Source organism: Chenopodium album, chromosome 26, assembly GCF_948465745.1.
Source record: "Chenopodium album chromosome 26, dcCheAlbu1.1, whole genome shotgun sequence".
Taxonomy (NCBI): domain Eukaryota; kingdom Viridiplantae; phylum Streptophyta; class Magnoliopsida; order Caryophyllales; family Amaranthaceae; genus Chenopodium; species Chenopodium album.
Genome location: NC_137859.1, coordinates 14,305,931 through 14,333,440, shown reverse-complemented (window position 1 = coordinate 14,333,440; position 27,510 = coordinate 14,305,931). Strand labels below are relative to the sequence as shown.

General features: G+C 34.5%; 1 protein-coding gene across 1 annotated transcript; it reads left to right on the top strand.

The window, feature by feature from the left end:
* The first annotated feature begins 5,898 nt into the window (after positions 1-5,898).
* LOC145617749 (rho GTPase-activating protein 2-like) lies at positions 5,899-9,282 on the top strand. The gene is made up of 4 exons (XM_081672500.1): positions 5,899-6,321; positions 7,574-7,694; positions 7,831-8,181; positions 8,475-9,282. Exons 1-4 carry the CDS (start codon positions 5,999-6,001, stop codon positions 9,042-9,044), a joined length of 1,365 nt encoding a protein of 454 aa, XP_081528626.1. The 5' UTR covers positions 5,899-5,998; the 3' UTR covers positions 9,045-9,282.
* Positions 9,283-27,510: the final 18,228 nt, after the last annotated feature.

Sequence of the window (27,510 nt, the reverse complement as noted above, 5' to 3'; positions counted from 1 at the left end):
TTTTAGAGATACAAATTGCATCTGATTATATATGAAATAAAAGATTATAACTATGTTTCTTTAGAAGAAGATTTATATCAGCAAATGGGATTAATGAAATTAGACGATCTAGGATTCCTACTACCTATTTAACTATCAAAAAGAAGATTGATAACAAGCTGCGTAAAAGAGAAATTTATAGTAATGAAATGGGAGAAGAAATTATTAATGATGTACTAATGTTATTCAAAAACCTAGGTATTAAGGAGTAAAAAGTTGGGCACGACCAAGATAAATATGAGGGAGGATTACTCGATTTGGTGTCAAGGTTATGTCAAATCATATACCTAAACCAGAACAAGTAATTCTTGAACTTATTGTCCAAACTGGTTATAGACTCAGATTAGATGATGTAAGAGACATACAAGATATTTTAGATAAATGGAAAAAGAGCAAGAGTTGTACTCAACTCAACCATTGAATGCACTAGTTCTAAAAATTTCTTATATTGTATTGATCGTAGATTTATTTATATATGGTTGTGTATGATGACATAAATGAAGAAATTATTAAAACTACTTAAGAGCTAATGAATTCCCTACTAGAATGTTTAGACATTTATGTTAATACATCGAGTTAAAATTTATTGGCCCAAGAGCTGATGATCCTAATGAAAAGCGAATGGAATATCAAATAAAATTAAATAATTTGTTCATTTGTAATATGAAATATGTTGAAAATTACATTAAAAATATTCAAGACATATCATTATAAAATTGGTGAAAATAATACAAACATTGGAATGTTCTATGATAAATTACCAAGTTCTTTTAATGAAGAAATAAGTGAAAAATTTCAAGAATGGAGAGAAAATACATAGGTAGGGATGTCTCAGTAACAAAATTTCTTTCCTAAGAAAATGGATTGAAAAGACATGTAGATAGGTTGCAAGAATTTAACAAATGATCATAAGAGGAAATTTCTCATTTGTTAGGATTTTCCAAATGACTATGGATGTGAAAGAAAGAGCTATAACAAGAAATTGGGTTTCTACATAATAGATTATGATAAAATACTAGTTAATATGCCATATTGACAAGTTATGTTTTTATGAGGGTCAAAAGGTCATTTCCACCTATTTACTAAGGGTAAAGTCGTAAAGATGTGAAAGGACCTTTAACATCAACTACCGGCGTTAACTGCTTCAGTATCTACACTCCGTTGCAACACCTATTGTTACTTCGTTCTCCTCACTCTTCTAACTCTCCTCCGTCCCTAAGATATTGCAATTCGAGAGGTTCTTCTCCACAACTTCGGTTTGTCGCAATTCGAATCAAATTTTAAACTACTATGGCAGCGGGTAATGGTTGATTATGAAAATTTACTACAAGTTTATTGGACTTAGCTTAATTGTTGTTTAAGCGATTGGTTTTATATATTGATTTAATTTTAAGAAATTGAAATTGATGAAATTGCTAATGGTTGGATGTTATTGCTATTGTATGATTTAATTTGCTTTGGTAGTTGGATGATTATGATTATGTAGTTGCTCAGGTTTGTTCAATGGAGAATGTTTGCTAAATTAAAGAGGAGCGAGAAGAGAGAAGAAACGGTGTGTTCCAGAATGAAGAAGAAACGGAGTTTGCACAACGTTAGAAAACGTCCATTGATTGCCACATCATCGAAATGCATACATAACATTAAAATATTTCGCTCAATGCTCATAATTGCAAATATGCCACTATATTAACAAAATTTGTTAATATGACATATTAACCAAGTACAACTCATAGATTATCTTGAAAAAACAAATTCTTGAAAATATTTAAAAATTCCCAAATGAAACTGAAGATAGAAAACAACTAGAAAGGCTTCCAGATAATGTTTAACTTAGGGCCTGTTCTCATTAACTAAACTCAGCTGAAATGAACTGAACTGAACTGAGCTGAACTGAACTGAACTGAATTGAACTGAAATGAATATTTTATAAGAGAAGGAAATTAGGAGCTGAACTGAACTGAACTGAACTGAATTGAGCTGAGCTGAACTGAACTGAATTTCAACGTAAGAGAACAAGCCCTTATGCTTTGATTTCATAGAAAATCTTATTTTGTTAAGAAAACCAATACAACAAAAGCTCAAGAAAGGAATAACTTGAATTGGAAGAAATATGATTTTAATAAAATTTATTTAAGAATTAAAAGCAATGTGTAAAGATTTTCATGTACTCACACTTCCTAATAATGAGGATGATTTAGTCCTCAAAAAATAAGCTAGTGATGAGCACTGAAGTGCTGAGTTAAAAATAAAAGAAGGAAGACTTTTTGCGTTGACAGTTATGGATTAGCAAATTGCAAAAACATACTTGGTTTTGTTAAAAAGAATTTCTTAAGTATATGTTCTTAATAAAAACAAATTGCAAAGGCATACTTGGTTTTTTTAAAAAAGAATTTCTTTAATATGCAATCACAAGGTAAACTCATGCGTTAGCAATTATGGCTTGACAAATTCTCTTTTACTACTGAACATATATATGGATCAAAGAAATCATTAGCAAATTAGTCTCACTTGATAACTAGATCATGGCAAGAATATCAAAGAATGCACACCAAATGCAAAAGATGGATGCAAAGAAGAAGATGACTCTTATTGGAGAAACTAAGAAAATAAGGGAGTAAGTGTCATCCTCCACTTGGGCCGGAGACCATTATAATTTCATCAAAAAGAGATCTAGAGATGGCTTAATAAGAAGTTGTCATGTAGTTGTACGAAGTTCCTGATGTATGAAGTAATAATTATATATAATTCTAAGACTTGTTTCGAATATTCAGAATATATTATTAAATAAGATGAGAGATAATGACTTGATTTTTGTACAGCATAGTATTATCAAGGTCTTACAAACTACATGATTTTTTAAAATTATTTATTTATTGGGTAGTAGAATAATCTTCAATATATACAAAATCTTGCGTAGGAACTGCGTCAGCTCATCAATATACACTGGAATGGGTAGCACCATATGTTGCGAAACATTATAAAGCTTAGGTATATTATGGAATGGCTCATAGCTTTGTATCATTTCCTAATAATAATAATAATAACACATTCTTTTGGAAACTCAAGAAGTTCAAAAGATATGCTTTCAAAAGAATTTATGAAGCAAATAGATACAAAGTAAGAATTGATCAAGTCCAAGTAAAATGTAATAGCATTGAAGTAGTTGGAGGAAATGTCGTTAGTTTTGAAGCTAGCCTATAGGAGATGATGAGTAGTTGGAGGAAATGTCGTTAGTTTTGAAGCTAGCCTATAGGAGATAATGATGGATGAAATGGTAAAAGACTGAAACTCACAACAGCAATTATGCATACAACTTTTACTATAGCCATGTTTTATATATTAGTGTTCAATATTTCTTTTCAAAAGTGTCTTTGTAAAAGCAATGAACTATATTTATTTGTTGAGTCGGAAGTATTGTAAACCTTAGAAAAGTATCAGTGAACAATGCAATGCAAGCTCTTTCCTATATACAGAGCTTTAGACAAGTGCTGAAGGCAAGCTTGAAGAGAGTTTCATAGAGTCTTTCTAAAATCATATAAAGTCCTTTAGAGAAAATGCTCACCAGGCCTTTAGACAAAGATTGGTTTCACATCTCTCTCAAAGTAGATAAAAACTAACCCTAATTTTTAATTTTGTCATGTCTGTTAAAGCTTTTAGTTTAAAATTTGTAATATATGACTATATGAGCGTTGTAATATTTCCAAATTAATTAAATAAAAGTTTCTTTTAGAAGGGAATGTTATCCTCTTAAACATTATACATTATTAAATGAGTTATCTTTCCGTTTAAAAGCTTTATCTATCATTAACACAATGTAGATTGTTTAATTGGAGACTACGAACCAAGGTAAGAAATGACGAATTGGATCAGTGTTGTGCCTAATCTAAGGAAGACAAAGTTTAATTAGGTTAGCTACCTTGCTAAAGCCAAAAGTTCTTCTTTGTCAGAGGTTCCATTGTCAACTAAGTCTATGTATTAGTTATAATTAACTCTTTAATTAAATAATTGTTATTGCGAAGCATGGTGGACTAGCTGTTAAACTGAAAATATAGTCAATTTATATTGATATATAAGTAATAACTATTACCGATAAAAGTTATCAATCGAAAACAAGTAATTTAATCTTTAATCTTATAAATTTTGTTCCTAACTCCGGCTGTTAAAAAAAAAAATCCCTAAAATTTTCTTTGTTTTGTCTCATCAAACCCAGCCACCATATTAAAACCTAGGGGCTGCCATTGATTTTTTATCGATGGTAAGCCCCAAATTCTTCTTTAATTTAAAGTTTTTAGCCAATAAAGATCACCATCAGTATGGTGATTATTTATAGTCAGTACCTCCATAATGTAGGGCTTAGTATTGTGTGTTTGTTTTTAATGTGTGCAGGGATACAAATTTGGAAGATTTGTCTTGCATATTTGTGAAATTGCGAGTATGTTGGTAAAGGAGTGCAGATTTAGAAGATTCGTCTTGCAAATTTGCATATCTTGATGACCAATCAAGTTTTATCACTTTTGCGACTATACATTAAGGAGCTTTGTCAAGAAATGCAAAGACATCTAAAATTGTCCAGGAGCAATTCAGAAGCGATGCCATTAGTTTAGGGGTGTTTAATTCTTGCATTGAGAATTTAGGTCTCTTAAGGGATGATTGTAAGTGTTGAATGGTTATTATTATTTAATGAAATCACCCCTCCTTATTCCATTCAAAAATGTTTTTTTTTTTTAAAAAAAAAAAACAAACAAACAAACTTGTACTTCATATTAATGTTATGGCCTTGTAACGATTTTATTTTTTATAATTGAATTTTTATTTTTAAATTGCATTAGGCCTAAAAATTTATTTATATCGGAATCTTAAATTAGATCCAAATAATCGAATTTGATTCATATTGGATTGGATACAATTGGTTTTTTTTTTTTTTTTTTTTTTTTTTTTTTTTTTTTTTTTTTTTAAAAAAAAATCCCCATATTTTATATTAGATGGAATTGGATTTTGCCTAAATCCAAATTGAAAAGTAAGGAACACCCTAAATCAATATCTTTCACCTATACCTAGCTACTTTAATCAAGAATTAAGTGTGTTCATTCTTCTTCATCATATACTCTGTACATCATAGTATTCTAACTACTCCCTTTGTCCCTAAATTAGATTCTTACTTCTTTTTATTATGTGAGGAATAAATGCTAGAAGTAGGAATATAATTTACAAAAGATGAAGTATTTTCTGTATCGTAATAGTAATAATATATAATAATTGATTTCAGTTTAATTCAATTAAGTTCATTTCAATTATTTAGGTGTTGTTTGGTTACACTAATTTTCCATGAGCACTCAAAATTCCTAGGAAATGCAAAATTGATTAGTTGTTTGGTTAACAAAAAAAGTGTAAAATGGCGGAAGTTGAAATTCATGGGAATTTGAAGTTCCCACATAATGTATGAAGTAAATTACCTAATTCTCCCTAAGTCATTCAAAATTCTCATGAATTATAATTTCCTTAGTAGTTAGTACCTACAATACCAAACAAATTAGACTAAATTCCTAGGAATTGCATGAGTGAAATAACTTCCCATAAATTGTAAATTACCTTAGAAAGTTATTTCTCATTGCAACCAAACAAGGCCTTAGATTAGTTCAATCCAAAATTACGAAATAAGAAAGCCTTAACCAACAAAACAAGGGTAACTTAGGAAATCACAAAGTAAATAAACATGGACTATATTTTTTAAAAAAAAATGAAAAAAAAGGGGTCCCACCTAACAAAATTTGAAAGCAGGTGGCCGTTTGAATCCCACCTCCCCAAAAAAGCATCCCAAAATTTAAAAAAAATAAACCCAACAAAACCAAACTCCCCATTTCAAATCCCACTCTCTCCCCACTCTCTCTCTATCTCTCCGTTAACAACAACAACAACAACAACACACAAAGTTGTCAATACAACGGAGCATGACAGGCCAATGGTCACTAAAGGCGGAGGTTGCGGCGGAGGCGGTGGCGGTACAAAGAGTCCTGCCCCAACAAAATCAGCTTCGTGTTCATCTACTGATGAGCAGAATCAGCTTTCATTACTCGCATTTCTCATATCCGCGCTTCGGAAGTCCATGGTTTCGTGTCGCGTAGATCGAACCGAAGAAGTTATTACAGCAGTTCATACAATGGATATTGGTTGGCCTACTAATGTTCAGCATATTACTCATGTTACTTTTGATCGTTTTCATGGTTTTCTTGGTCTTCCTGTTGAATTTGAAGTTGAAATCCCTCGAAAAGTTCCAAGTGCTAGGTAAATTTTTTAATTAATTCTTTCTTATTTTAGAGTTGGGTTTTTGTTTATGGATCTGGGTTTTTGATTTTTTGTTAAATTGGTTTGAAATTTGAGTTTAGTTTGGTTGAATAAGTGCAGGATTTTCATGTGATTTCATTAATTGAATGTCAAGAATGAGGCTCTAATTTTTAAGTCTGAATGAGTTGTTGTTGTGCTCTCTTCATTTATGACTTTTAATTAAATCACTGGCCCCTCTTATTTTTGTCAATTTTTGAGTAATTTAACTACTCTCTTTAATTGGAATGCAATTTGTTACTCTATAGTAAAGTTCTTTTTGTTTCTTTTAGTAAGGGTTGCTTTCGTTGGTAAAAGGCGGTTAAATTGATTTAAACCCGTGCGATACACATAATACTAGTATGTAAATTTGTTAGGAAGAATTACCTCTTATACACTATACTAGGTTGACTACCTTTAATTTCGCCAAGAAACGTAAATTTTGTGTTTAGCTTTAACCCGAAATTGGTGGTTTTGATTGGAGGAGAAAGGGTATAATATTCAGCTTTCTTCAAGTTTTAGGCTTATCATCATAAAATAAATATTGATAACTTAGAATGTAGTCTGCTTCAATTGTTCATTTCCTATCTCTTGGCATACTTATGATTATAGGAAGGTATATCTATATTCATCTTTCCAATAAAGGGTTTTGTTATTGGACTGCTACGTTATGTTATATGCATTTGTTACATTTACCGAAATGGTATCTAGGTGGGATTGTGGGAATATATGACAAATTCGCGTGTTATTAAATGTTTAACAATTGTAATTTAAGATTCTTATTTTGCTGAATTTGGACTAGTTTTAACACTTTTCTAAAAACTATTTGAACTTAAATTAATTGAGGAGAGTAATAAGTCATGTATGTTCCCTTAAATTTTATTTAATTTGCAAATTATGATAATATCACGTGTTGATCGAAGTAATACTGGGATGGAATAATAGAAAAAATGCTACTCCTTGAGTGATCTAAGTTTACTCTTTATCGTGATTATATTCAACCTATGATTAGGTTGAATGTCATATGGCACAGTGCTCTAAGTTATAAGATGTTTTAGCGCATTCAGACCTTAGGGTTTTTTTTTTTTTTTATTTAATTGAATTTAGTATTTTAGCAAACAACATATTACTACATTTAAACTTGCTTTGGCACTTGATCTGGTTAGATCTATCTTCAATGTAATGTTGACTTGATAACGAATCTACATCTTTGCAGTGTGAGTGTGTTTGGTGTTTCAGCCGAATCAATGAAATGTGCATATGATACGAAAGGAAACAGTGTCCCTTTCATACTTTTGCTAATGCAAGAGAGGCTGTACTCACAAGGTGGACTTAAGGTACGAATTTGCACCATGCTTATTAGCTACAACTCTTACAAGTGAAAAAAAAAAGTAGAAGGGAATACAATTTCCATTCACCTGATTCATTGATTATTTTTGTCATCTAATTTAAGGATTTGTGTTATGTTTGCAGGCAGAAGGAATATTTCGTATAAACCCGGAAAATGGTCAAGAAGAACAAGTTAGGGACCAGCTTAACCGGGGCATTGTGCCAGATGACATAGATGTGCACTGTCTAGCTGGCCTTATAAAGACCTGGTTTCGGGAGCTCCCTTCTGGAGTATTGGATGGCCTTTCACCAGAGCAAGTCCTTCAATGCAACAGCGAAGAAGATTACTTCGAGCTTGTGAAACAGCTGAAACCAATGGAAGCAGCACTTCTCAATTGGGCTATTGATCTTATGGCTGATGTGGTAGAGGAGGAAGAGTTGAATAAGATGAATGCCAGAAATATTGCTATGGTTTTTGCCCCAAACATGACTCAGGTATAAGAATTTCTGTTCAATTTTTTCGGCCAAGGGTATAAGAAGTTTTTTGCTGAGTTTATATCAATTATAAATTTATGATGTGCAAATTGTTTAGCTTGGCATTTTTGACTGACGCCAAAAATAACAAGTTACAGGATTTAGATAATCATATTAATTGTACTCGTGATGATTGTTGTCAAGAACTTTGGTGAAGAAAGAACAAGTCTATCAATCTATTTGCTTTTCAGTTATTCTGGCTCATCTGTTATCAATCTATTATCAAGCTAATCATATCTGCTTGATGCATGCAGATGTCTGATCCGCTCACTGCTCTAATGCATGCTGTTCAAGTCATGAACTTGCTCAAAACTCTTATAACAAAAACTCTTAGGGAACGTGAAGAGGCTGTCACTGATGAGAACTACTCGCCTATGTCATCCCATTCCTCAGGCCAGGAAAGTGATGAGGAATATGACAGCCAGCAGGAAATGGATACGAGCTGTGAATCAAGAGGGCCTGGTTCTGACTGTGATGAATCTGCTGATTATAATCACGATAAAGAGTATGAACATGATGATGAAGGGGGTTCCTTGAGTGAAGTAGGCTGTTGTTCCTTGAGTGAAATAGGGGGTGGTTCCATGAGAGAAATAGAGGAATGTTTCTTAAGGCAATTGGACCGAAACAAGATAACAAGTAATCGGACTGATGAGGCAGAAATTCTAAATTCTGAAAGTAAAACCTGGATGTACAGATCCAGTAGTGATGGGAATCGATTCGAGTCAAGAAGAAGCTTTTCAGAAAGATATGAGAGTGTAAAAGACGTTGAGATGGACCAACTAGTCGAGACTGCCTCTTCGATGCCCTTGCTTATGACCAGTTGACATGAGTGTAGACTTTCTACCGTCTCATGGTAGCCTTCAAGCATTTATTTGACAAATGTTTTGTTGTGTGTGCATTGTTGTGTTTGTATATTAGTTTACGCATTAGGAACTTAGAATTTCATCGAGTCAAGGATGGAATGTTAGGACTGGTTTGCTTCGTGTTGATTATAGTAGTCAAGGTTCAAAGGTTCAGTTTGCCACTGACCTTTTACTAGCAGATACAAAAGACTTTCTAGCTTTTGACCCTGTACTGGTTAAAGTCTGTAGTATTTGAATGTTCAAGTCTAACCATAACTGTTCGGTTACAATTTTTACGTTGAAATTCGAGCATTTTCGAGGTAGCAGTCTTTACTAAGCAATGTTTGTACTTTGTAGCTATAGAAATTCTCTGTTAGCTGTGGTTTAATGTAGCTTGCTTCGTTTGAATTGAAGTCAATTCTCTGCTTTCTTCAAGGAATTCCGAACTTTTTGACCTATTTTTATTTGAATCATGCAGCAATTTAACCGAATGTATTCAGTAGAATTGTATACTAACTTGATTTTGTTCCATAAGTTCAACATATGGTGTGAATGCCTAGTATTAGTCTTTTTGACCTATTTTTATTTGAATCATGCAGCAATTTAGCCGAATGTATTCAGTAGAATTGTATACTAACTTGATTTTGTTCCATAAGTTCAACATATGGTGTGAATGCCTAGTATTAGTTGCACAACATTTTTTTTTTCTTTTTTTGGAATGCTTCCCGTTAATAAATTCGGATATAATTCATATAAAGTTATTGTCTTGTGTTGTCTTCATTTCAAATACAAAGTAAGGGTCTGTTCACATTTACTTAATTTCAGTTCAGTTCAGCTCCAATCAGTTCAGTTTAGTTCAGTTTAACTCCAATCAGTTCAGTTCAGCTTTTAATTTCCCTCTCTCATAAAATATTCATTTCAGCTTAGTTCAGTTCAGTTCAGCTTAGTTCAGTTCAGTTCAGTTCAGCTCCAATTAGTTCAGTTCAGCTCAGCTTCATTCAGTTCAGTTCAGTTCGGCTCAATTCAGTAAATGTGAACAGGCCCTAAGTTTTAAGGCTATGGTTAAAAAAAATAAATAAATAAAAAAAGGTTTTAGGGCTAATTAAAATTGATCATGCCTTTTGTTAAAAAAAAAAAAAAAAAAAAAATGGTCATGCCTAAACTCGAGATAAAAATACTGATCTCATAGTTTGATACTATTGACATAAATAGCTTTGATACCATAGTTTGATACTATTGACATAAATAGCTTTGATACTATTACTTTCAATAGTGTTACAAATCTCATAATTGATTCTCTCACCATTTTTTTTTTTAAAATTTTTTTTTTTTTTGCCATCCTTGCAAACTTACAAAGTATACAAACAAAAGAAAATAAAGACATTAGGCTAAGGCTCTTTAATTGCAATGAGGATGTTGCTTTTCCTTTGATGAAAAAAAGATAGAAATAGCATGACATTTTGAAACATAAAATCTTAAGGATTTATGGGGGTGGGCCTTGGCCCTATCTAGGCTCCCTAGATCCGTCCATATAAAACATACAGAAATTACTAATTCCTTTCCTCAATTTTATTTATTTATATATATATATAAGAAAATTTGTAGAAATTGTCTGATTTGAACTTTTTAATGTTTCCACATTCCACTTTAACCTCTTCTTTTTTACATTTTTTTTTTTTTTGTCTTACATAAGTTGATAAGAACAAAATACATGTAATGATGTCATCAAAAGTAAATTAAAAATATCAATATAAGTTGTTATTACTCCAAATTTCAACTGTAAAGCTCTAAATGATGCATTAAAAAAAGTCTATGTGTTTGGCTGGCCACACCGTACACCGTGTAGCCACTTGACACGCACTAAAATACTAACCAGGTTAATCCTGACCAATCGATAACCCTTTTGATCGATTGAGACCCCCCCCCCCTAAATAAGTAACCCCCGACCAACCAAATACCCATTAATAAGTAACCCTGACCATACGGTATGGTCAACCACTTATGAAACTTTGCAAAATAAATAGAGAAATTATTAAAATTTGAAACATCTCTAGCAAAATCACCCACATTTACCCTTAATTTCCAATGTAAATTGAGTACGTAGTTACATTAGTGAACTAGATTCCTCCACATTTCTTTAGAGAAACTTCCAAAGATTAATTAGTGACGAATCCAACATATCCTATATTCTTGTTTGTTATTGTTAGATTTCGGGAAAACTCCTCAAATTGGAGTGTGTACCATTGATCACTTTATATAATGTTACAAGGCGATTCCTAATCACGTTAGGAATCTAATAAGATAATTATACAAAATATATACAAATATATCCGACAAATATTATCTAGAAAATAATATCTATCACACCCCCACAGTCGAAGCGGCAGGAGGATGAACGCAGAGACTGGATCTGAAGTCTAAAAATAGCTCCCTTGATAAGCCCTTAGTGAAGATGTCCGCAAACTGAAATCGTGAAGGCACATGTAGAACCCGAACTTCACCCAACGCTACCTTTTCCCGAACAAAGTGGATGTCCAATTCCACATGCTTGGTGCGTTGGTGATGAACCGGGTTACTAGAGAGATAGATTGCACTGACATTATCACAATAAACGATAGTAGCCTGTCGAAGGGGACAATGAAGCTCCAATAATAAATTACGAAGCCAACAAGCTTCAGAAACCACATTTGCAACGCCTCGATATTCCGCCTCTGCACTTGATTTAGACAAAGTAGGCTGACGCTTCGCTGACCAAGAAACGAGGTTGTCCCCAAGAAAACAACAATATCCCGATGTGGAACGACGGGTGTCGGGACAACCTCCCCAGTCAGCGTCAATATAAGTAATCAAGCGAGTAGGAGCAGAAGGATATAAATGTAAACCATGATCAATAGTACCCTGAATATAACGCAGAATGCGTTTTAACGCATCAAAATGCGGCTCCCTGGGATCATGCATGAATAAGCACACCTGTTGTACCGCATAAGCAATATCTGGACGAGTAAACGTAAGATACTGAAGTGCACCTGCAAGACTGCGATACAGAGTAGGATCCCGAAATGGAGAACCCGAATTGGCACTAAGTTTAGACTTAGTGTCGACTGGAGTGGCGGCAGGTTTACAGGAACTCATACCTGCACGCTCTAAAATTTCCTGTGCATACTTCTGCTGAGACAATAGCATATAGTTGAGTGTGCGAGTAACTGCAATCCCCAAAAAGTAACTCAATGGCCCTAGGTCGGACATAGGAAATTCCATCTGTAAACTAGAAATAATTTCCGTGCGCAACCTGTCAGAAGAAGTGACTAGAATAATATCATCAACATAAAGCAATAAATATGCCAAGTCATTCCCTTGCCAAAAAGTGAAAAGAGAAGTGTCAATCTTAGCAATGACGAACCCCAACTTGATCAAAAAATTCGCAAACCGTTGATACCAAGCCCGAGGGGCTTGTTTCAAACCATATAGGGCCTTGCGAAGATGACATACATAGTCAGGTTTACTCCGATCATAAAAACCAGGAGGTTGATGCATATAAACTGTTTCCTGTAAGTCACCATGCAGAAAAGCATTTTTAACATCTAACTGATGAATGGACCACTTTTTAGCCATGGCTAAACTAAGTACTGTGCGAATAGTTGTCGGTTTAACAACCGGACTAAATGTCTCATCACAATCAACTCCAATTTCCTGCGACCTGCCATCACATACAAGACGAGCTTTGTGCCTTTCAAGGTCACTATTAGACTTGTATTTATGCTTAAAAAGCCACATACAATTAACAACATTCACCCCCATAGGTCTAGGTACCAAATCCCAAGTTCCCGTTTTAATTAAAGCACTGCATTCATCTAACATCGCGGCATTCCAATTATGGTCTTGGAGAGCTTGTTTGTGATTTTTGGGTAAAGGGGATTTATGCTCAATGGTCAAGTGAGCATATTTTGGATTTGGTTTAATAATGCCATGCCGGGATCTCGTCTGCATTTGAGGGGATGTAAGAATGTTGGGTCGAGTGAGGATGGAAGATTGGCGGGCTGGAGGAGTGAAATGGAGTGGGCTAGAAGCAGCTAGGGGAGAATTGGGCCCAGCGTGAGGCGAGCCCAATTGGGGAGAAGGCGGGGAACCAACGCCCAAATGAGGGTCCACTGGTTCTGGGCTTCTGTTGGCTGTCCAGCCCGCTGGATTTCCAGCGCCCAACTGACGGGCCGCTGGCTTCGGGCTGGTGGCTACTGGTTGGGCCGCTGGAAATCCAGCGCCCAATGGGTTGGGATTTTGAGTTTGGGCTTGTAATTGAGACGTGGGCTGCTGCAAAAACATGTGAGTTAGTAATGGTGATCTGTCATCAATACCCAAAAACTCATAATCCTTTAAGGTAAATTTCTCAATGTCTTTAAATGGAAAAATAGACTCATTGAAAGTTACGTGCCTAGAAATAATAATTTTGCGGGTTGCAAGGTCTAGACATTTGTAACCTCGATGATTTGAGGGATACCCTAAGAAGACACAAGGTGTGGACCTAGGAGCAAGCTTATGTGGAGCAATAGCGGAGAGATTAGGAAAAAAAGACATCCAAAAACCCGTAAATGGTCATATGAAGGGTTTCTACGAAACAAGGCTTGAGCCGGGGTCACGTGCTTAAGAGATTTAGTTGGCAAAATATTAAGAAGGTAAATGGCCGTCTCTAAAGCATGTGACCAATAAGAAGGTGGCAAGGAAGCATGAAATAATAGAGTTCGTTTGACATTATTTATGGTTCTAATCATGCGTTCGGCTTTCCCATTTTGAGATGAAGTGTGAGGACAGGAAAATCTAAAAGCCAAACCATTGTCAAGGCAAAATTTTTTGAAGGGGTCATTGTCAAATTCGCGACCGTGGTCACTTTGAAAACATTTAACAGGACGTTCAAATTGTGTTTGCACATATTGTCGGAAATGTAAGAACGATTGGAAGGCTTGAGATTTATAAGCAAGAGGGATAGCCCAAACATAGTGTGTGAAATCATCAAGTAGAACCAAGTAATATTTATGACCATTAATACTCCGAATCGGAGATGTCCACAAATCAGCATGAATAATGTCAAAAGCAGAAACAGTATTATTATTTGAATCGTAAAAGGGAAGTCTAACATGTTTTCCTATTTGACAAGAATTGCAAAAAGAGGGGTCTTGCTCCTTATTACAAGAAATAAAATTATTGCTCCTAAGAAACTGTAAAGATGAAGGCCCGGGATGTCCTAGACGATCATGCCACGGGTTGACAGCAGTGAGAGAAGTGGCTAGACATGTGCTTGGAATGTTGGGTGTGACTAGATAGAGCTCCCCGGTACTATTGCATCTCGTTATTACCCTCCCCGTACGAAGATCCTTCACAGAAAAACCATTAGGGTCAAATTCAATAGACACCGAATTATCAGAAGTGAATTTACGCACAGAGATTAAATTTTTGATAATTTGTGGTGCAAGTAGAACATTATTAAGCCTAAGATTATTGTTAGGAAGGGAGGTATGACCATAACCAGTGATTGGAATGCGATGCCCATTACCAACTAAAATATGATTAGCAGTGCTTAAATTAAAAAGGGGAAGAAGAGTACCGGGATTGTTTGTCATATGAGAGGTTGCACCCGAGTCCATGTACCAACCATTCTCCGGAGTCAATAAGCTCATCGATGAATATGCGCTGCCTAGCTCAGTCGGGTTCATCGGTGGGCCATAAGTCGTCGGCCCCATGGAGTAGTATGCTTGCGAAGGGGGCCTGCTAAGTATGGGCCTTGGCTGATAGTGGCCTGCTGTGGGGAAAGGCGCTAGTGGAGTGGCCCAAGCCTGCTGCTGCTAGGATTGCTGTTGGTTGGGCCACTGTGGCTGCTGGGCCCACTGAGGCTGCCCAATTACATTGGGCTGAGCTTGATTTTGCCATGGTTGAGGAGCGTTCTGTTGCTGTTGCTGTTGCGGGTTGGCAAGGGCACCACGGCCTGGTCCACCGCGACCACGACCCTTGCCACGCCCCTTTCCTCCGCCACCACGCCCCTTGCCGAAGGTTATGCTGCCCCTGCCGGCGGACGGTTGCTGCGGCTGCTGCTGTGAGGAGTCCGCCTGCTGTCCCGATTGTTGCTGGGCAACAAACGCTGAAGGTGGTGGTGTAGAGTCGGAATTCCGACGTGTTTCCTCCAATAGCAGCCGAGACCTGGCTGTATTGGACGACAGCAGAGGTTCAGATTGTGCAATCATCGTGGCCACTGTATCGAAATCAGTTTTGTTCAAGCCCGCAACCAAACGAAGGACCAATTTCTGATCAGAAACGGGTTGATCGACGTTGGCTAATTGATCAGCAATGCTTTTCAATTGTTGACAGAATGCAGTAACATTGGCGAAATTGTCAAGATGAAGAGTATTAAATTGATTCTCGAGGTATACCGCCCTTGTACTCTTGTTATCTTGAAAAATTTCCTTGATACGGTCCCAAATTTGCTGAGCAGTAGCTTTCCTAGACAACACGGTGTTGAGAAGATCAACGGAAATTGTTCCATAAATCCAGTGTTTAACTATTGCATCCAAGCGAGTCCAAAAGGCATCGGAGATGTCAGTGGGTTTCGGAGTTTCGGGATCAATATGGTCAATGACGTTGTATGCGCAAGCATGGTTCTCAAATAATTCTACCCAAGTAAAATAATGAACGTTTGTGTAGTCTAATGTAATCGGGATCGCAGTTTTGATATTATTGACCGCGAGGGCCGGGTGAAACTCGTTTACTGGTGGTTTTGGCGGTGGAGGAGGGGGTGTGTCGCCATCTTTAGCCATAGGTGCAAGCTAATGGAAAGAACCAGTAAAGAAAAGGGGTGGGCGGCAGTATGAAGTAGCGGAAGCAAGAAGAAAAAATAAAAAAAAATCTAGGATCGTAACCTAAAGCTGTGATACCATGTTAGATTTCGGGAAAACTCCTCAAATTGGAGTGTGTACCATTGATCACTTTATATAATGTTACAAGGCGATTCCTAATCACGTTAGGAATCTAATAAGATAATTATACAAAATATATACAAATATATCCGACAAATATTATCTAGAAAATAATATCTATCATTTATGATTATTACTCCAAAGTTATTGTGAGAAATTCCAAAAATCCTACGCATTAGAAATCATGAAGTTCCAACTACAACCCAAATGCTCAATGCCCATAACTTCAAGTCCAGTGCAACTGTGCAAGTGTAACACCACAAATTGTTTAAAGTTATGTGGAAATTAAAAGCAAGTTTTGATAATTTAATGAGTCTGAAATGCTGTAATTTTGACTGCTGTTGCTTTTAAATCAGTGATCTTTCGTCAGTCATCATAGCAGACCGCGTGTTCGATCAAATTGAAATTAGTGTTCTGTTGCGTTTACTAGATCAAACTAAGCCAAATGGTGTTGAATTAATGATGTATATAATCCTTGTTTATTGGTTTGCCGACGATTGTTGCTTACTCGTACACAAGATTCCACGTATAAGTACGGATGTACTCATAGCGTACGTCTTCTCCCTCACTCACAAAATTAGACAATTAGTCATCACACTATCTCAATGCCTTATAACTATATACTTGTACTTGTATTAGTCGTATAATCGTACTTCTTTCGTGTTTTAATAAGTGTTACACTTACCAAATTCGGTCGTGTTTTAATAAGTATTACACTTCTTTTTTTGACAAAAAGCTACATTAAAATATTACTTGTAGATCTCTCTCCTCTCATGGTTCCACCCAAACTCACAACTACTTTTTTTTATTATATCTTTTCTCTCAAATGCATTACTTTTCAATAAACTATTAACTCTACTATCTTTCTTTTACAATTTTTTAATACTTCAACTATCCTACTTATCTCTTATTTTATTTAAGTCAATTAAATTGCCTAAAATTATGTGCCGGTCAAACTTTAAAACTTAAAAAAACACGGAGGGAGTATATGATTATGTGTCTATGACTAGACTTGATAGTCGTATTATCATATATGATTATGCGTCTATGACTAAACCTGATCATGTCAAGCTCGGCTCGAAAAATGTTAGGGTTTGAGCAGAATTTTTGGCCCAACTTGATTTTCATATAAAATAAACAGGTTTGGTCTACCTGAAAAACTAATTTTTGGGTAAAATTTTGGCCCGAACTACCGAGTTTGGGCATGTTTTTTTGGTTCAAAATTGGCCGAAAGTTTTGGACAACGCCCGACTTGGCCCATGATCACCTTTATATATGAACTGATCTAAACAAGTGCCAACTCATTGACTCAATATGAAACCAAACCGACTATATTTCAAGAGAATCAGCTTGGAACCATATTACAACCCCCCAAAAAAAAAATCAATAAAATTGAACCGACCAAATTTTTTTTTCCCATTGACACGCCAACAAAATTAATCTGTTTCAACCCGATCTAATTTGACTCACGTCCCAAACCGATATGAATTTGAATGCGCATAGACCCACATAAACCCACTCCCAACCCGACCATTCTCAAACCAACTCGATCATGGTCCGAACCGCTTAAGACTCCATCAAATTAAAAAAAAAAATGACTTGTTAATAATTAATCATGACTAAACTAACCGACTCACTAGCAAAATGAACCCATTTTAACATGAGTTATTTCAACCCGAGCTAAAATCGAATCATCTACTCGAATTGACCAGTGTTAAGTTTTATCATACTACTTTTGTTTTTTTCATAAGTGCTTAGTGTTAGCTTGGTACATTTGCCAATACAAAACTTTGACCAATAATAATATCTTTAATTAGTAGTCCCTTTGTTCCTTAAACTTCGACCCTTTTGGGTTGATTTCACGATTATTAAGATACTTAAAAAAAAAAAAAAAAAAATTAAAACATATTGGAAATATAAATTTACAAGTGGTTTGTAAAAAAGTAGAGAAATAAAGTATTAAAAATAAATGAAAAAACAAAATTTTATATGGGGCAACTAATTTTGCACAAATATTCTTGTAAATTGGTGGGTATTTTAATGCAAATGGATCGATTATTTTGAAACTAAAATTAGGCCAAAAGGGTCAAAGTGTTGGGATAGTGGGAGTATAAATTATAATAACTGAATTAATAATGACAATTTCAACAAGTACCACGAGACTATATAAATCACAAATATTTGTCAAACTATGTTGAGAGAATAATAATGCAAAATGTCTCAATGGGACACTCAAGAAAGGAGGAGTATTACACTTCGTATGAAGTAATGGTTGGAGCATATTTTCATTTAGTCATTTTCACTAATACTCAATCTTAGTACTCCGTAATTAATTAAAATATATAGTAGTAATGACATATTCGTCATAATTGACTACTTTTTCCAAACATCTAAAATGTCTTTTCATTACAATAAGAGAAAATTGTGAAAATGGACCTTTTAAGTGGTCGACTTTTTGAAAAATGACCTTTTAATTAAGTGAAAACTTGTGAAAAAAGACTTTTAAGTTGTATTTTGTTTGTATGGGGTACTAGGGTGTACTTGCACGGTGGTCAACGCCGGAGCTTTGGGGTTGACTATCACGTATTAGTCACGTGTCTTTTTTAAAAATAAAAATAAAAAATAAAAATTTCCCTTATTTCTCGACCTAACCCTTTCGTATAGTATTCTCACGGAGGTTGGGAAAGGGGGAAATTTGGGGAATTTTCTTAATTTTTTTTAAATAAGTCACGTGACTATCATGTGATAGTTAACACCGGGGCTCTGGTGTTAACCACCTCGCAAGTTCACCCAAGTACCCTGTACAAACAATATACAACTTAAAAGGTCCTTTTTCACATGTTTTAACTTAAAAGGTCCTTTTTCAAAAAGTCGACTATTTAAAAGGTCCTTTTTCACAATTTTCTCTTACAATAATAATGTCACTTGATAGAGGTTTATCAAAGAGATGAATTTGGATTTTCTCATTTGTTTATTATATTTTCAACTAGAATTCTAGATAGGTAGCTTTGTATTTGAAACTTATATTATACAAAAAATTGAAACTGGAGAGAAAAGTAATTTAAAAAAAAATGCAGATCAGTTCAAACTTCAAAGTTATTGAAATTGCATAGCAAAGAGGAAGAAAGGTTCCATTCAAAAAAAAAAAAAAAAAAAAAAAAAAAAAAAAAAAAAAAAAGAGGAAGAAAGGTTAGTGAACGAATATCTTAGTTTGCACTTGTAGACGCTCCTTAAAAAAATGTTATTCATAAACTGTGACTAAATGAGTCATAATCCCACAAATCACGTACTTACTTTGAATTACATGTGCATCCATTTAGTCTTTTTCATTGACATCCCCGACACTAATTGCGACTCATTTTATTGCACCTAATATTTGAATTTGACTATAAATCAAAACAAAGATTTGCTGAATTTGTAAGTGTATTCACCAAAAGGATTGAAAATTCAGATACCCATGTCTTTTGATATATTATATCAGGGATTTGTTAAATAGTGTCTGCACCTATAACCAAGAGAGATAATCTACTTTTCTAATTCAGGAAGGTTTCATCTCAAAATGATACGACAATTGGAAAAGTGATTCCTTAGCCTTAGATATTGTTTATCGATCTCTCTCAACTTTTATTAATATGATTCACTAACATGTGTTGTTTGGCAAGACTATGCCTCAACACAATTTTCAAATGTAAACTAAGGTCCCTTTTTTTAATCCAGTCACATGTATTGTTTCACAAGGCTAGGGAGCATTTTCACACTCTCCCTCACATGGACCCATTCAATTTGGCTCACATTAAATTACAACCATAAAGGCGGCCCAAACAGTAGAATGGATTTGGGCCGCACCCCATCCTCATCCCTAGAGGTGTCAAAAGCACACCCGACCTGATCTGAAAAATATCCGATTCAGATTTGGACTCGCATGGATATAACAATTTAGTATGACTTAATTTTAAAAATTTACCCGACCCGACCATATCAGACCCGATCCGATCATCCGCATTGACACCCCTACTCATCCCCATGGCCGTAGTGGATTTGAAATTCATCCCCATCATCCTTATCTGATGGACGCAAATCTAAAACCATCCATGTCACACTCTTTGCCTTAATATCCGAACCCATTGAATCTCAAACTTCCCTGCCCCACCACTCGCCTAATCTCCGCCCTATAAAAGTGGGGGACGAGGCGACAACGACTTAATTAACATTCACCTTGCCCCATAACACATAGCGGGTCATACAACTAAAGTGTCAAACAACCTGCCAAACCAGAAATCAATGGTACGGAGATGGGGTGGGTCTCCTATTTAACCTGCCCTACTTACATCTCTATTTATTAAAAAGTTAGACCATGTAAATAAATAAATAAATAAATATATATAGGGAAGGCTATGTGAGAAGTCCTCTTTATATGAGAAATCTTTCATATGTGAGAACACTCTCATGTTCTAAATTTTAACTCATATATTCTAAATTTTAAACCAGATGTTCTAAATTTTAATATATGTGTTCTAAATCTTAAATGAGTTAAATCAAATATTTTAAATCATTACTCACATCTTCTAAATCTTAAACTATTTGTTCTAAATTTTAACTTTGTTTCAAATTTTAACTTTATACTTCGTATGTTCTAAATTTTTTAATCATATGTTCTAAAGTATTACTAGTATGTCCCAAACTTTTACTCACATGTTCTAAATGTTACTCATATGTTTTAAGTTTGAAATCTGGTGTTCATAATTTTTATTCACATGTTCTAAATCTTAAATCAGATGTTCTAAAATTTATTCAAATTTTCTAAATTTCAAATCAGGCTTTTAAAATTTTTAATCACGCATTGTAAATCCAAAATCAAATGTTCTAAATTATTACTCGCGTAGAAGTTCTAAATTATTACTCACGTGTTCAAAATTTTAAATCAGTTCTCATATAAGTATGTTTTCTCACATATGAACCTATTCTCACCGGATCCCTCATATATATATATATATATATATATATATATATATATATATATATATATATATATATATATATATATATATAAATTAAGTATTATAAAGGTATTTTAACAGGTACCCCGTACTTGATTAATTAATTTTTTAGTCTCTTATTAAATTAACATGGTATAATTTGGTGATCTCACTTGATAGAGTGACAATCGAACCTCTCATAAAGTTGAAAGGAGGACATCATTAATTAGGCCAACCTTGATTCTCTTTTATTCTCCGTACCTAGTTAATATAAAAAATAAAAAAAAAATTAAAAAATGGAGGCATACTCCATACAATTGGACTCATCATTCTGTATGTTTCTTTATCCTCACATTTCGTTGAAACTTCATTTTGTAGTCAAAAGTTACAAATGGAAAGTAATGAAATTCATGTATTCCAAGTACCTAAGGCAACATTTTATTCATAATAAAGTAAGAAAAAGAAAAACATTAGTCCTTCTCATAAGGGGAATTGGTAAACACATTGTCAAAAAATTAAAGGGGAATTCATAAACAAGAAAATTTGTCAAAATGACGAAAAACACAACCATTGCTAAAATCAAATTTATGTATAATCAGTATGTACAATCTTCGTACTTTTGTACGTGGAGAAGAATACTTACAACTTTAGATTCAAAATAAGAAAGCATGCTTACAAAGAATAAGCATCTTTGTTCAACACGTTTGACAATAATAGTGAACCAAAAGCACCAACTATTCAACTAAATCATTCCCTGCCTTTGCCCCTTTGGTTGGTGGGAAGGGTAATTTGGGGTTTCCCACTTTAGCCCTTCCCATGAAGATCAAAAAAAAATCTTATACTATGTAGGAATTTTTCATTTATATACTTACTTTTTATCTCGGCCAAATTTATTGTCACATTATAAGTTTAAGTTTAACTATCAATGTAACAATAAACTTTAGACCGAAGGAGTATATGTTAAACTCGAAATCCAGTTTCTTAATTAATTAAACAAGCTAAGAATGATTAAGTATATATATATATATAAAAAAAAAAAAAAAAAAAAAAAAAAGATAAAAAATTAAAGAATGAAATGAATCTAATTAAGAAGCTAAGCAAGTCTCCCAAAAGAGCCTACTCCTTTCCTTTTCACTCATCTTTTTTCCTTCAATAGAATCAATACATGACTTCCTTGAGGTATTGCTATTTGCGGTTGACATAACTTCTGATGTGCACTTATTATTACAATCTTCCGTACATGAGTAACTTATATTACTATACATCATGTCTTCCTTTGAACCCTTCATCATCAACTTACCATCATCATCATCATCGTCGTCATGACCATGATGATGATGATGGTGATGAACAAGAGTCGCGATCCTATGTGTTTCCGATGATGACCTACATACATCATTCTTAGACTCATTGATATGATGATGGGACGATGCATTACTAGCATCGTCCCATACATCATAACTACACGATTGTGCATCATCCTCTTCATTGTCATGACATGACGATCCCATTCCCATCATGTTATGATGTTGATCAAGATCACCTTCAGAATCACCGGCCGCCTCGAATAGAAAGAAAGGGGAGAGATCTACAACCAATTTCCTCTTCCTATCACCATATTTTTCCATAAGTAACTTTTTTTTGTAAGGTTGTCTTAAAGAAGGAATTTCTAAATAATAGACTAAGATTTGATGAATATAGATACTTATATATAGTACAACAAGATAACCTTAGACAACAAAAGCAAAACAAGGGTGACGTGCTCTTGGATCACTTTTCATTATAATATTTTAATTATGGAACTTTAGAAGTAACTTTCATAATATTTCTATTAAAAAATAACAAATTTATATTATAAAAATAAAAAAAGAATGACAAAAAATGGTGGGTATATATTGTGCTTTAATAAATATAGAAATGGGCGAACTTTATAGCTTTGTGTGGGAGACCAATCATTTCGTATAGTTGATACTGTTTTGGGCCAACAAGTGTGGTGGCTTTCTAGAAGGCACATTTATTTGTAGGAGTTGAATAAAGAAAAAAGATAAACAATTGCCTAACTATCTAGAAGAATGCATCCCTGTTTTTGGCGTTTTCCCGTTATACACATGCCATTATTTATGCAATTTGCCAAATACAATATTGAACTAACTTTCTCTCTATTTTTAGGTTTTTTTTTTATAAAAAGATTTATATGTTCATCTAGATGGTATTTAAATTATTGAATTTTTAATGTACTTAGCATGTTTTTTGTCTATCCATTTGCTTTTTATTATGTAATTTATAACGCATACCTTTTATTATCATTGATTACTAATAAAAATTAATGAAATCGCTTTTGATAAGCTTTGTCACGTACAAGTATGTTATGTATGGCCCTTCAAAAAAAAAAAAGAGAGTATGTTATGTATGGGGTTTTGTTCTTTTTTAAAGCAAACGAGGGGGGAATTTCATTAAATCAAATCAAGCTCCGCCAAAGTAACTAGGATTTCTTTGTATCATATCAAAGTATTTTTCAGTTTAACCTCATAAATAGTACGCCCAATAAGTTTAAAAAAAGTGTACCCTTATTATTTTTATTTATTTACTTCTTAATATTTACTTCTTTGTTTATAATAGTTTAATTAGCCACTTTCATCTACATGTCTTATTATCTTGTGTTGATTTGCTCTTTTGTTTTTTGACGTTGTATTAACAAAATTTAATTACTACTCTCTTTGTCCCTAAAATATTTCCCTACACACGTCTACTTCATTAAAGGGGAGGCGAAATTGAAGCCTGTCACACTACTAGAAAAAGGCCCATTTCCGACGGAAAAATTTCGTCGAAAACACCTTGAAATCCGTCGGAAAAGGTGTTTCCGACGGAATTCCGTTGGAAACGGTTGTCGGAAATGCCTTGGTAGGAAAAACCACCTTTTCCGACGAAAATTCCGTCGGAAACACTATTCCGACGGAATTTCCCGTCGCAAGACAATTTCTGGTACCTGCGAATTCCGTCGGAAATTCACGACGGAATTTCCAATTCGGTCGGAAATTTCTGACGGAAATTCGGTCGAAAATTATTTCCGGGAAATTAAAAAAAATACGCTGTGCCACCACCGGCACGGCGTATCATAACCTCCAACCACCCAAAAAGGCCCTGTCGACCCCAACCAAACCAACCTTCTCAAACCCTAACCCACTGCCACCACCAACCACATCAAACCAACACCGCCACTACAGACCACCACCACCCACTAAATTAACCCACACCACAAAACCAAACCTAACCCAGACCCAAACCCCTAACCTAGACCCAACCTAACCCAGACCCAAACCCCCCAAATTCAGACCCAAACCCCCCCCAACCCAGACCCGACCTAAAACACCCAAACCCCTAACCCAGACCAGAACGAACCCTAACTAAACCAACCTTCTCTCACTACCCAAACCCTAACCCTAACCTTTAGCCCTGGCGGCACCCACCACCACCTCCCTCGACCCACCCTTAAACTGACCCTAAAACCACCAACGAGCCACCAAAACCACCAAATTTAAAAAAAAAAAACTTTAAAACAAAAGAAATAACATTAAAAACATCAAAGCATACCTTTAATTATTCGAATTTCACCAAATATGGTTAATAAGGCTTAATTCGACAATAAAAACTCTAGATCTAGAGTTTTGACTGTCGAATTTAACCTTAAAAACCGTATAAAATCAAAAACATAAGACAATTGGCGCGGCAAGGGGATTTATTGAGGTTGCAGCGGCGTGAGACGGCGGCGGAGAGGAAGTACGAAGGAGAGAACGTAGGGTCGTGGGTGAGATGACGAAGAAAGAAGGGGGAGAAGGAGAGGAAGCCATAGATGAGAGAGAAACAGCAAAAGAAAGGAGAGAGAATGAAAAGGGGGAAGTGAAAAAAAACGGTTGAGGGGTGAAATAAAAGGAGGGCTGATTTTAGGGTTTGTAGAATTTTTTTTTAAAATATATTCCGACGGAATATTCCGTCGGAAATTTTCGATGGATTTTAATTCCGTCGGAAAAAATCCGTCGTAAATGTCCGACGGAATAAAAATCCGTCAGAATTTCCTATGTTTCCGACGGAATTAGATTTCTAGTAGTGTCAGCACGTGAGTTGGTGAAAAAGAAAATACGTGGATTCAATATAAAATTTATAAAATTGTGAAGAGATAGTTAGGGGTCTTCCATACCCACTTATAGTACTGGGAGATACAAATATGTAAAATGTGGCAATCTTTAAAAGACAAAAAGAGTCTTCCGCAGTAGTAGCAAGACAATGTACCCTATCAACCCTGTCTCTAGGAACCTTATGAGAGTTTTTATTTTTCTTGAAAGTTTATATATATTGTTTGTTTTTAATCAAATTACCCCTCATATCGGTGGCAAATTTAAGAGTTTATTAACAGGTGGTCACTGTCTAGTGTCTACCAATGTCATACCAATCGATAACATTGCATTATTAAATAGAAGCAATATTTAATAAAGAGTAGTAACACTTTGTTTGGATCGAAAGAAATGGAAGGTAAAAAAGAGAAGAGAAAGAGAGGAGAACAAATTATCTTGTTTGGGTAAAGGATTGGGGGAAAGAGAGGGAATAATTCATCTTCCCCTCTTTCTTTAATAAGCATAAATCCTTTCAAAATTGGAGAAATCTGGAGAGAAAATGGAGTCACCTCCTTCTCCCTTTCTTTTCCCTTCTCTTCCTCCTTTTCCCCTCCCTTTACTTCTGTTAAATATTGGGGAAAATAGTTCTCTCTACATTTCCATTGTATTTTCCCATTCATAATAGTCGGCCACATAACAATATAGATAGACAATAGGATTACCTAATTCTAATATTTCTAAATATTTTAACTTCCTAATTTCTATTACAATATCTTACGTATATCTTTTCACGATAATATCTCATATGATAATATCCTATCACAATATATCTTCCTATCTCAATAGAAACCCAAGTACAAATTACAACTAAATAAGTTTTAATAAAGTCTAATAAGTTCAGGTAAGTTCAGATAAGTTAAGATAAGTTCATATCAGTGAAAATCAGGTGAATAGAACACACAATTCGACCATTTTTTGTTAATTCTAAATTACTTAGTATTTTTTATCAAATGTTATTTACCAAATTCTTCTTTTTTAAAATGAAGGTGAAACCTTTCCTCAATAAAAAAAAAATAAATAAATAAATAAAATAAAACTAAAAATCTTGTCAAAAAAAAAAAAAAAAAAAATGAAGGTGAAACCTATGATCCACCGTCCCACAATGACCCAATATAGCTTTTTCAATACTTCTTTCCCAGAATAATTTCACTCAGTGATTCAATTTTTTTCCAAAATATTTTATACACTAAATGACATTTGTACACTCTCTTTTAATTTATCCACTTTTTTCTTATATACCCATTAAATCAACCTGGTATATCTAATTGCCTTGGGGGATTTTTCTGTGCGGCCGGGGTTACTCGAGTTACTCGGTCAAGGGTTACTCAAGTTACCCTGTAACCCCTCACCAATTAACCCCTCAAGTAATCCTTGACTGAACCCCTAAAGTAACCCTTGATCGAATAACTCCTGACCAAGTAACCCATGACCAAGTAACCCCTCAAGTAATCCCTAATCGATTAATCCCTCGAATAATTCTTGACCGAACCCCACAAGTAACCCCTGACCGAGTAACCCCTCGAGTAACCCTTGACCGAGTAACCCGGCCTTGAGTAACCCTTGACCAGATCTATCCATCAATTAACCCCTAACCGAACCCCTCAAGTAACCTCTAACCGAACCCCTCAAGTAAACCCTGACCGAATAACTAGAGTAACCCTTGACCAAGTAACTCGAGGAATCTCGGTCACACGGTATGGCCAGGCAGGCCAGCCACATAAAAAAATTTGTGAATTGTCTTAATTATGTCAAACAGTAATTATTGAAAATAACTTTTAATAACAAATGCAATATTATTTTCCTAATATATTCAATGGTAGAAATCTGATTTTAGAAAAAGCTAAGCTCCTCTAAGGCACTATTCACTTCACCTAATATGAAGTAAAAATAATTTCATTTCAGATAAAATAAGTTCAATTCAGTAAAATTCAGTTTTCTTAAAAAAGAATTATAATAGAAAATCAGTAAAAAATAATTTCAGTTCAGCAAAAATAATTTCAGTTCATTAAAATTAATTTAAGTTCAGTAAAAATAATTTAAGTTCAACAAATATGGAGTATAATTTTCTTTCAGTAAAAATAATTTCAATTCAGCAAAAATAAGATAAAGTAGATGGACATAATTTGAAATAATGAAATGTAAGTGTCTTCAATTCTTCATTATAACGGGATGGAGTAGCTTATATTAAAATGATGGACTAACCAACCACTCTCCGACAAGTTGATAAACCATTATTATGCTTGTTATTTTTTTTTTAAATTTTTTTTTTTTTTTTTTTTTTTTAAGAATTATGCTTGTTATTTAAGAATGGCTAAATGGGTTGTCTACTTGTATCATTGTATGT

What these genes read in the sequence shown, in the direction of transcription:
- LOC145617749 (XM_081672500.1), top strand. Translation starts at nt 5,999, where the DNA reads ATGGTCACTAAAGGCGGAGGTTGCGGCGGAGGCGGTGGCGGTACAAAG. An exon ending in CGAAAAGTTCCAAGTGCTAG is followed by an intron (nt 6,322 to 7,573) that starts GTAAATTTTTTA and finishes ACATCTTTGCAG; the next exon opens with TGTGAGTGTGTTTGGTGTTT. An exon ending in TTGCCCCAAACATGACTCAG is followed by an intron (nt 8,182 to 8,474) that starts GTATAAGAATTT and finishes TGATGCATGCAG; the next exon opens with ATGTCTGATCCGCTCACTGC.